Raw genomic sequence first — 11,515 nt, 5'->3', positions numbered from 1 at the left:
AAGTCACCTGTTCCTGGAATGTGGGGTCATCCCCCAACTTCTGGCTGGAAAATCAGATGCTGCTGTTTGCAACAGTTTATCGGAAGCAAACAAGTTGAGGAAAATTGAGTAAGAATTTCTGGGATACCAACATTATGGCAGGAGCAAAGGAAGCAAAATGAGCTTGAGGACTGTCGAAACAGGACAAAGGTAATGATTTACCAAGCTGCCTGCAGATTTAAATGGGGTGGCAGCTAAGAATGGAGGCAATCCTCCTTTCTTTCAACTGGAGTGCTTCTCATGAGCCAACCCCTGGCTCAGAGAAGATGTTTTCCATGAGGATCGTCTGCCTGGTCCTGAGCGTGGTCAGCACAGTATGGGTAGGGTGCCATTTATTCTTTGTTTCTCTCTGGTGTTTATTCTACAAAGAGCTTGGAGGTTCTGATTCTGCTAATTGTATATTCTGATACACTCTCAGCCTTATGCTCTTGCTAAAAAGGCTTGGCAAGAATGCAGGATAATATGACTGACTACAAGAGGAAGATCTTAGAGGAACCCAAGTGTACAAATTCACAAGGGAGATCTTGACATCTATCATTCAGTCTTAAAACATTGTTGGTTGTGTTTTTCTCAGAATTTTTAAGGACAAGAATCCTTCACACTTTTTTCCCTTTAAAGTCTTGGAGTACTATCATGCTAGATAACAGAACAAGGATTCTATAAGATTTTTTCCCTCTAATTCTTAATTGCTTATTATTTGTCTGTAATAAGCACAATGTTTAGTTTTATTTAAATTTTTTCTAAAAGGTTGTTTTTTTTTGATTCAAGACAAAATGCTTAAAAAGCAAATGCATTATATTTGGAAACATACAGCAAGACCACAAGAAATAAGTTGATAAGTAAATAGGTTTATTTGGAAATATTATATTCTTTTAAGATAACTTCTAAATGTTTAAATATGGCAAGAATTTCTAAAATTTAGCTCCAGAGATCTATATAAAGGAAGAAAAAATTTATTCAAAAATGTTTCTGAAATACTCTGCTTTTATAAAAAATATGCCAAATATGTTCTGGAAACTCGGTTATCTCCTAGTTCATAATACAAGATGTAAATTATTTCAATTTATTTCTTGCCCCCCCCCCAAATCATAAATTTTAGTGTGGGCATAAGCAATAAAGAAGGAAAAAGATGAAGAGGGGGTTTTAACTTAATTTTCTCCCTTATAGAAAAATAATAAGGAAGACTTTTTGTAGGAAATAAAACTAAAACCATTTATTAAAGTGATATTTCAGGTAATGCATAGGCTTCAATTATTTTTCCTCTCTCTTATTGGCATAAATCTACAAATTTTGCTTGTTTTTATTGTTGTTTTGCTTTATTCTGAAATATGTTTGAATTTACTCTTTCATTTTTTTAGGCAAAAGGATTTTACTTGTTTCTTTCAATTAATTGTTCTTGGTTCTTTGAATTAGGATTATTGTTATTTGGATATGCTTAAAAAATGAAATTAGGACTAAATATTAGCTTAAACTATCCCATACTAAAGAAGTCACAACAAAATTCTTGTAAGTTGGTGGTATAGCATAAAATAGTGAAAATCTAGAGCCATTTTTATATATTAAGATATAAAGTCTTATTAGTAGAGTTTTTATACCTTATTTGACCACTTGGTTCAGGACAGGAAATTTTTAAGTCTGTATTTCTAATTATAAGATGTTCAAAAAAAGTTGTCAGTCAGCAACTATTTTTTGTTTGTTTTCTGTCTACTTTTTTTTCACTTCAAATAAAAAGAAATCACTCCATGAATGAGCAACCCCAAAAGCATTCCTAAGTTTTACTTCACCCTATTTGTGTCCTTGGTGATGGCTTGTCTGAACTATGGACCCATCGCTAAAGGCTGCACTAAATACTTGAAGGGAAGTTAAGATAGTGTAGGTTTCTGCCTACTGAAATAGGAATTTTAGGAGAAAGAACTCTGAATTTTTCCATTATCTTTCCATCTACAATCATTATGAAAAGGCAAAATTTAACTGATTTCATTGATCCAAATAATTAATTACCTTTATCACAAGCCCTTTAAAACTCCTGACATTAATCAGACATTTATTGTCAAACACTTTTAAGAAATTTGTACCCCTTATCTTCTTTAAGTCTCATAACCATTTCGTAAAACGGGTATGAGGATTTTCACTGGAAGGTAAGAAACCTAAAGTTTTGTGGAAGCCCTGAAATTGTGACTTAGGATCTCTTAAGAGTGCCATTCATTCCTGGGACTTGTAGGCATGACAGTGTCTCTTCTTCTCCTGGCTAACGTTGTTGTTGTTGTTGCTCTTTTTGTGCATGTGTGAACGAATCTTTAAAGACTGCAGATACAGATAAAGGTGAATTCTTAGCAGAAGGAGGAGGAGTGCGTGGCCCAAGAATTGTGGAAAGACAGCAGTCTGCCTGCAAAGAGGGGGACTGGCCCTTCTGTGCTGATGAAGACTGGGTAAGCCGTGGGCCTGGGGAGCAGGAGGGTCCTTCCCTATGGTGCTAGAAAGGGGCCCAGAAAACTTTTCCAGTAGGAAATAACCTAATAATAATCTAGCTCCTTGCCTGTATAATTAAAAACAACAAAGGTCAAGGCACCTAATCTTGAGAGCACAGTTTAATTACAACCCACTCTGGTTGAATAGATTGGATGTTAGTTGAATGCTTAAGCAAGTTCTAGGATCCTGAGTACTGTGGTCTCAACATTTGATAGAACCGCATTTATAGGTAGGTCAACAGTCATTCCAGAGTTTCTCTAATTAGTCCTCTTGATTATTTTTAAGTCAGAAGAGATGGGAACTGCAAATCATTCTGGATCCAAGAGATAGGCCCTTAATGTAATTTTCCCCTATTCACTTTCAGAACCAAAAATGCCCTTCTGGCTGCAGGATGAAAGGGTTGATTGATGAAGTCAATCAAGATTTTACAAACAGAATAAATAAGCTCAAAAATTCGCTCTTTGATTATCAAAAAAACAATAAGGATTCTAATACGTTGACCAGGAATATAATGGAGCTTTTGAGAGGGGACTTTGCCAACGCCAATAGTAAGTACTCCATATTATTATTTTGACTTTATAACTAAAGCAACAACACAAATCTTAAATAAATAAGATGTCTGCTTATAGCTACTGAAATTTTATTCCAAAGTACTTAGCATAAAAATACATGCCTTCTTGATATCCCTGAATTTTAAGGAGAGGCTTGTTTTTTTGTTTGTTTTGTTTTTGTTTTTTTATCTTTTTTCACACAGCAAAAGAGGTTACTTTACACTCTTAAAGGTCACAAAGTCAGTCAGAATTTTGGATTGAAGACAAGAATGTAAGCATGTTCTTTTTAAGAATATATACTGAAAATTAGATGGACCAGATGCTTTGAGCAGATTTATTTTTGCGGGGGAGGGTTACCAAGGATTGAACTCAGAGGCACTCAACCACTGAGCCACATCCTCAGTCCTATTTTTTGTATTTTATTTGGAGACAGGGCCTCACCCAGTTGTTCGGCTCCTCGCTTTTTGCTGAGGCTGGCTTTGAACTCACAATCCTCCTGTCTCAGCCTCCCAAACTGCTGGGATTACAGGCATGCACTACCTCACCCGGCAGATATTTTTGTTTCTGTCTTATGGAGGAGGAAACTCACAGGTCAATGAACTTGCTCAAAGACACAAAGCTGGAGGTGAATCCCAGACCCCACTGAGTTCATTATGTAGATTTTTAAATTTTTAAATATAGAACCATTCTCTTTCTCTCTGTTTACCCTCAAAAGAGTTTAGGAACAATTTAACATCTATAGGTAGGAAGAAAAATTCCTCAGTAATTAAATCCAATAATGGATTCAAATCTCTTGAGTAAGGATATGATAAAATAATTGGAATGTCGTCAAACTATTTTATCTCTTAATTAACCTTTGAATAAATTTATTATGTATTAAATAAATTCTATTATTATTTATTAAATAAATTTGCTAGTTCTTTATCATCTATTTATAAATTCATTATTTCTTTATTATTTATTAAATAAATTTCTTTGGAATTCCTTCTGTGTTTATTTGAATTACTAACTACTACTAAGACATTGGAACCGACATCCATGAATGACTGCAGAATGCAACAGTATCTAAAAATCAAATGTCTAATAAGCTTGAAATTCACAGAATAAATATAGGGAGAACAAACTGTGAACAAAACAAAATGTGGGAGTACTTATAATCAAATTTCCTGTATTTTCTTGCTGGCTATTATAAGCAAATCCACTCCCAGATACTTCAAAACCCATGTTTTCTATTTCAGACCATGATAATACATATAATCAAGTATCAGAAGATTTGAGAAGCAGAATTGAGATCCTGAAGCGCAAAGTAATAGAGAAAGTACAGCAAATACAACTTCTGCAGAACAATGTCAGGGCCCAGCTGATAGATATGAAACGCCTGGAGGTAAGACTGTAGCTCAGACCCATGTCCTTGTCATTGAACTGTGAGGAAAAGGAAGACAGTCGTCACACCCATTGGGTGTCTACAATATGCAAAGAAAAGTACTATACCCACCATCTCCTTAAAAGTAGGAACTATCTCCCCCACACTACAGATGAAGAAAAGTAAACTTTCAAGAGCACATACTAAATTTCAAAAGCAAATTTTCAGTCCTGTCTGCCTGATTCCAAAACCCAGGATATCACCAACTTGGGGCCTTAGCCTCAGTTGTACCAAGGGTGTTTTAATTGGTGTTGCCTTTCAGAGGGAATGGCACCTTACTCTCTACTATTCTGAATCTAAGATGAACCCAAAGAGCTCCCATTGCAGATCCTGGCTAGCCTTCCCATGCCCAACCTGTCTTGCACTGAAGATAGAAAACAAAAAATATGGATTATAGGTCTGCAAGTCCTAAAAATTTAACCAGTTTCCAAACAATAAATGGACTTCCAGGAACTCAAGAGGCATGGTCCATTATTTAAATCTACCTTTTCCTTTTCTCTTTCTCTAGGTGGACATCGATATTAAGATCCGATCTTGCCAAGGGTCGTGTAGTAGGTCTGTATCACGTGAGATAGATCTGAGGGACTACGAAAACCAGCAGAGGCAACTTGAACAGATCATATCCCAAAACTTACTTCCCTCTGCAGATAGGCAATACTTACCACTGATAAAAATGACTCCAGTCCCAGACTTGATTCCTGGTCATTACAAGAGCCAGCTTCAAAAGGCCCCTCCAGAGTGGAAGGCATTAACAGAAATGCAGCAGATGAGGATGGTGTTAGAGCGACATGGAAGAGAGGGGAGTGCCCGAGGAGACTCTCCATCTTATGGAACAGGGTCAGTGACAGAAAGGCCCAGGAACCCTGGATCTGCTGGTACAGCACCACGGAATCCTGGAAGTTCTAGGCCTGGAAGTGGTGGAAATTGGAACCCTGGGACTGCTGGATCCGATGGTACTGGACACTGGAATCCTGGGAGCTCCACACCCGGTCATAGTGGAAATTGGAGTCCTGGAGGCTCTGGACATGGAAGTTTTAGGCCAGAGAGTGGGGGCTATGGGAACACCAGGCCTGCCAGCCCAGACTGGGGGGAATTTGAAGAGGTGACAGGAAATATAAATCCAGGGACAAAGAAAGAATATAGCACAGGTAAACTGGTCACTTCTAAAGGAGAGAAAGAGCTCCTGATTGGGAACGAGAAGGTCACCTCTGCTGGTACAACCACCTCACGTCATTCATGCTCAAAAACCATCACTAAGACTGTGATAGGTGCCGATGGTCGCAGAGAAGTAACCAAAGAAGTGGTAAATTCTGAAGATGCTGCTGACTGTGGTGATGCCACTGACATAGACTCGCTGCACAGTTTTAGTGCCAGAGGCAGCCTGGCTGACTTTTCCAGACTGCACCCTGATGAAGCTTCTTTCTTTGAAACTTCCTCAATTGGGAAAACATTCCCAGGTTTACTCCCACCTTCCTTCAAAGAGTTTGGCAGTAAGATCCAAACTATGGGCTCAGAATCTGACACAGGGGAAACTGGCTCTCTTCATGAAGGTGTACCTGAATTCTCCTCCAGTGGGAAAACTTCAAGTCACAGAAAACTTGTAACCAGTAGCACAACTTACAGTAGAGGAGGCTCCACGGTGGAAACCAAGAACTATAAAATGGCAGATGAGGCTGGAAGTGAAGCCGGCCATGAAGAACTCCTCCGAGAAGCACATACTATCAAGAGAGGCCGTGCCATGTCTCGCCCTTCCAGAGGTATCCACACTTCTCCTTTGGGGGAGCCTTCCCTGAACCCCTAGACTAATTATTTCTGCAAAGTGCTCCCACAAGTACCTTGCACTTCTTTCTTAATCATCTACTAAGCTTTATCAAAATGACACTTTTTTTTTGGTCTGTTTTTCATGCTAGACTGTGAGTTCCATGGGGGAAGGGGCTTTGTCTATTGTGTTCATCTCTGTATTCCCAAATGCCTAGCAGTGCAGAAAGTCATCACTCAATAAATACATGTTAAATGAATGAATGAATACCTTCTGAAACTCGGTTTTGAGTTTATATAACCAAATTGTTTCATCATTCAAAATATGCGCTATAGGAATTGTCACTCAATTGACTAATTTTTAGCGTGTGTCTCAGTTGATATTTAGATCAGGTGAAAAACAAGTTGTACTAGTCTTCATTGATACTTGGCTACCTTTGATGGCTATTTGCCATTAGTCGGTTTGTGCAAGTAAAATTCCAAATTCATTTGAGAAAAATGTACATTTTGAAGATATAGATGACCCTCGATTGCATACAATTATATCCCACTTATGTACATCCTTTTCCCATGGGCAGAAGGAAGGAAAGAAGGAAGGAAGGGAAGAAAGAAAGCAGTATTTGCCTTCTTTAATCTGGTCCATGCCTATCTTTGTAAAAGTTAAATGAGAGTAACTTCTTCCAACCAGCTTAATTTTTTTTTTAGACTGTGATGATGTCCTCCAAACACATCCTTCAGGTGCCCAAAGTGGCATTTTCAATATCAAGCTACCAGGATCCAGTAAGATTTTTTCTGTTTATTGCGATCAAGAGACCAGTTTGGGAGGATGGCTTTTGATCCAGCAAAGAATGGATGGATCACTGAATTTTAACCGGACCTGGCAAGACTACAAGAGAGGTTTCGGCAGCCTGAATGACAAGGGGGAAGGAGAATTCTGGCTAGGCAATGACTACCTCCACTTACTCACACAGGGGGGCTCTATCCTTAGGGTAGAATTGGAGGACTGGGATGGGAAAGGGGCTTATGCCGAGTACCACTTTCGGGTGGGCTCTGAGGAGGAAGGATATGCTCTGGAGGTTTCCTCCTATAGGGGCACTGCTGGGGATGCTCTGATTGAGGGTTCTGTGGAAGAAGGGACCGAATACACTTCTCACAATGCCATGCAATTCAGTACCTTCGACAGGGATGCAGACCAGTGGGAAGAGAACTGTGCAGAAGTCTACGGAGGGGGCTGGTGGTACAACAACTGCCAGGCAGCCAACCTCAATGGCATCTTCTACCCTGGGGGCTCCTATGACCCAAGGAACAACAGCCCTTATGAGATTGAGAATGGAGTGGTCTGGGTCCCCTTTAGAGGAGCAGATTATTCCCTGAGGGTTGTCCGCATGAAAATCAGGCCCCTGGTGACCCAGTAGGCCAAAGCAGTGGGAATGGGGACAGAAAGGCTTGGTTTGTTTAGCAAAGTGGAGAGAAAATAAGGAACATAAAGGAGTCAAGATTCTTTACCACCTATTAAAAATTCCCAGGTGCTATTTCATTGTTCTTTGTACTGTAGCTAAATGTAACTGAGACATATTAGTGCTTTGAAAAATAAAATAATCAAAATTTTTTTTTACCTTTAAATAACTCTGTGGGCTTTAAAATTTTTAAAGAAACACACTAAGGGACATCCATTACACCAGGAGGAGGGAGTCACATGGGACCTCCTTTCTGCAACCCAGAAGATGTTGAAAACTTCTCTTCCACACCACCCAGTCATAGGCCAGCCCATTGCAAACTAGTTATTTTCATCCACTAGGTTTGAATGGTTTTAAACCAACATTTTGAGTTAAAAATCACTGAATTGAGCAGTGCTTGACCTTTGTAGAGGAATTCACAATTTTCAAAGTATGTTTTTTTAAATTTTTTTTTAATATTTATTTTTTTTAGTTGTAGTTGGACATAATACCTTTATTTGTTTTTATATGGCGCTGAGGATCGAACTCAGCACTCTACAGCTGAGCCATAGCCCATCCCTCAATGTATGTTCATCTCTTCTTTTAGCAAGCAAGTCCAGAAAAACCATTCTTTCCTAATAGAAATGGAAATGTATTCTTTGAGTCTACCTATAGAGACTATAATGTAGACTCAAATTCTTTTTCAGAGTCTAACCGATTTCTTTCAAGAACATATGGAAAAACACATTTAAAATATTTACAAATATTTCCAAAAAGGAAATTTACACATGCATGAACAATCTCCCCAGTATTGATTTGATTTCATTTTTCTACCAAATACTGAATCATTACTTTGAAAACACCTCACTAAATATGATCTATATCATTTTTATAAATTCAACATATTTACATTGGTCAATTTGTTTTCTTTTTGTGGGTTCTTTTTAGTTACATGAATGGGATTATGAATGGAAAGGGCTTTCTTTGAAGATTTTGAATTTATTATAAGAGAATTAAGTATACTTTCAATTCAATAAACAGTCCATTCTAGCAGACTCATTATGATTGGAAATAGAGTTTGAGTGGGAGAAAAGACACCACACATCTCTTTATTCCATCTGACCTTCTCTTTAACTGATTTCTTTCTCTCCCTTCCCCTGAAATTAGTTATTAATTCATCTTCAATTCCTTTCATTCCTTGGGAAACCCCCTCAACTTGGCTTCCAGGTGCTTACTGGTCTATTGAAATTGCTCTCCTTCAGTTGGCAGTGACTTTGTAACTTTGTTAGGATCCTGCGTTCAAGCCTTTCCCTTCATAGCCTCCTTTCATAGTCACCCCATCCTTGGATCTATCTCTTCTCTTGGTTTCTGGTATCTCACTCCTTTCTGTCTCACAATTTTCTGTCGTTTTCAACTGGTGATTTCTTCCCAGATGACTCCTTAAATGCAAGGGTTTGTCATTACAATAACATAAGTGCTCATCTATTAGTCAGGATTAGGCTTGGCATGTGTGGCTTCAACAAGGAAGAAGTCCGTTTCCTGTTCACAAGAAAGAAAAAAAAAAAAGTCTGCAGGAATATGTTCTCCCAGTCCTCAAGAAGTCAAAATCTTAACAGAGAAGCTGCAGTTGTGGCTCAGTGATAGAGCATTTGCCTTGCACATGTGAGGCATTGGGTTCAATCCTCACACCACATAAAAATTAATAAGTAAAATAAAGATATTGTGTCCGTCTACAACTAAAAAAGTATTTAAAAAAAAATCTTAACAGAGTCTTGCAGATCGCTTCCTGGTCTAAACCTTGTGTTCTGTGATAGCCTGGAAGAAGGAGGAAAGATGGAATAGAAAGGGAGTCTCTTCTCATTTAAGGAGCTTTCTTGATTGTTCCATAGAACACCTCCACTGACATCTTAAGGGTCACACCTTAGTCACACAGGTAGATCTAATAGGAGATGCTGACATTTGCTTTTAGCTTGGGTATAAGAGAGTCCTAATTAAAATTAGGATTCTGTTAATAAGGAGGAGAGGGAGAATAGATATTGAAATCCAGTTACTACTTTTAGCCAAACCCTAATTTCTCTCTTTACAATGAGGACCTTTGCTCTTCATTTTGTGTGACTATCACCTAAAGCTTCATCTACATCGGTGGACTTAAGCAGGAAAGTCAGTGAGGTTAGGTTAAACTTGTTTAGCTTTGCATATGAACTCTTGCACAAATTAGCCCATTTTCCACTTCTACAATCATTCGCTCTGTACTGCAATTACATTGCATTTTTCATTGGTACTGGAATACCAGGTTTTTTAATGATTTTGTGCTTTCTCACATACTATCTAGAAAATGCCCATTTATCCCTTTAAAAATAGCTCAAATCATGCTTCTGAGAGCCCTTCCCTGATGTCCACCACATAATACAATGAATTGTTCTCTTGTGCCTTGTTTTTGCAAAAATAAAGCACTCTATTCCTGACTCTAACACACTTATTTTACTGTGGCACTAGATTGTGAATTCCTTTAGGCCAGAGCTCATTTATGTCATGTATTCTGTCCTACATAAGACTATCTCACTCATCCTAAGATGATACAGATAGATTTTAAATATTTCTTTAAATATTTTTCTTTTATATTTACATACCTAATTAATCTGGAATTTGTTTTAATATATTATGAAGAAAATATTCTCTTTTTTTTCTTTTGAAAGATGTCCAAATATTAGTGGGATAACTTATTAAATAAAGCATTCTTTGCCCATAGAATTTACATGTCAATTTATTGTATGAATTTTCTCTGGATCTCTGCATAGATGCCTTTGTTTAGCCTCCTGTTTAGGCCCATTGTGTGTGTGTGTGTGTGTGTGTGTGTGTGTGTTGTGTGCTAGGGATTGAACATAGGGCCTTGGTAGGCAAGAGCTCTATCCCTGTGCTATACCCACAGTGCTATTCCTTATTCATGTTTAAAATACAGCTTTTGGATGAAATTGTCTCACTTCTATCCCGTTTTGTTTTTTGTTTGCTTGTTTGTTTTTTAATCTAGAAAAATTGTAACTTTCATTTTTACTTTTGAAATTTTCTTCTAGGGGTTACCTGGAAAAGTCTTCCTTAATTTACAATTAGTTACCTTTTAAGGGGTTTAGAGTAAGTTGTCTCTTCCATAATCAAGTTCTATTTAAGTTTTCTATTTCAAAATAACCCTTGAATGAATGAATGTATGAATGAACAAAATAGATATGAACCAGAACATTTTGCCATGAAAGTACATAATTTTAAATATCTCTTCCTTGGAGGAAAATGCTGAATAGGGTTTCTGATTTTGAGTTAGGAATATAAAAAACATCCAGTCATATTTCAAGTTATGCATAGGTGAATCTATGTCTTTTAGCCTGAGGCTATCCTTGACGCTCTTCTTCAGTATGCTATAGTATATGAAGGAAAGCTCTTAGTTACTCTTTTCTGAGGTGCAGGAACTATATTTTTATATCTACTACTTATCACAAGGCCTGTCACATAATAATGACCCAATAAATTTTTATAAGTAAAGGAATCTAAAAACTTTTAGTCTTCTACTTCAAACTTTACAAAAATCCCTTCCATATCTATTGATATACCCAAGTTAATTAAGATGTCATATTTTATTTTTATTCAAGAAACTACTTACATTTTAATTCATTTATTATATTTGCATATATAGTTCCAGTTTTCTGAAACTCTTTAGTACCGGAAATTTGGGGAAATAAATTTCTCTAAAATGTTAGAAGAACACTTTTAGTTAATAATCACATATTGCTAGTTCCTTTTACAAAGTTGAGATCATTTTATTAATTGATTGTTCAGGTGAGAGAATAAAT

The 11,515-nt window shown here is 37.4% G+C and overlaps 1 protein-coding gene across 1 annotated transcript; it reads left to right on the top strand.

Annotated features, from left to right (window-relative positions):
- The first annotated feature begins 202 nt into the window (after positions 1 to 202).
- On the top strand, positions 203 to 7,847 carry Fga (fibrinogen alpha chain). Its single transcript, XM_015484496.2, has 6 exons — positions 203 to 359; positions 2,343 to 2,468; positions 2,873 to 3,056; positions 4,298 to 4,443; positions 4,991 to 6,239; positions 6,946 to 7,847. The coding sequence occupies exons 1-6, from the start codon at positions 222 to 224 to the stop codon at positions 7,653 to 7,655; spliced, it is 2,553 nt and encodes an 850-aa protein (XP_015339982.2). The 5' UTR covers positions 203 to 221; the 3' UTR covers positions 7,656 to 7,847.
- The last annotated feature ends 3,668 nt before the right edge of the window (positions 7,848 to 11,515 follow it).

The sequence above is a fragment of the Marmota marmota genome, unplaced genomic scaffold (assembly GCF_001458135.2).
Source record: "Marmota marmota marmota unplaced genomic scaffold, marMar, whole genome shotgun sequence".
NCBI classification, from domain to species: Eukaryota; Metazoa; Chordata; class Mammalia; order Rodentia; family Sciuridae; genus Marmota; species Marmota marmota.
The sequence above is the reverse complement of the archived record's forward strand: the minus strand, read 5'-3'. Positions and strand labels throughout refer to the sequence as shown.

Bases quoted from the DNA above. Each gene is read 5' to 3' on its own strand.
- Fga (XM_015484496.2), top strand. From the start codon at position 222: ATGGGGTGGCAGCTAAGAATGGAGGCAATCCTCCTTTCTTTCAACTGG. The intron at 2,469-2,872 runs GTAAGCCGTGGG...ATTCACTTTCAG, and splicing joins TCTGTGCTGATGAAGACTGG to AACCAAAAATGCCCTTCTGG. The intron at 6,240-6,945 runs GTATCCACACTT...TTTTTTTTTTAG, and splicing joins CATGTCTCGCCCTTCCAGAG to ACTGTGATGATGTCCTCCAA.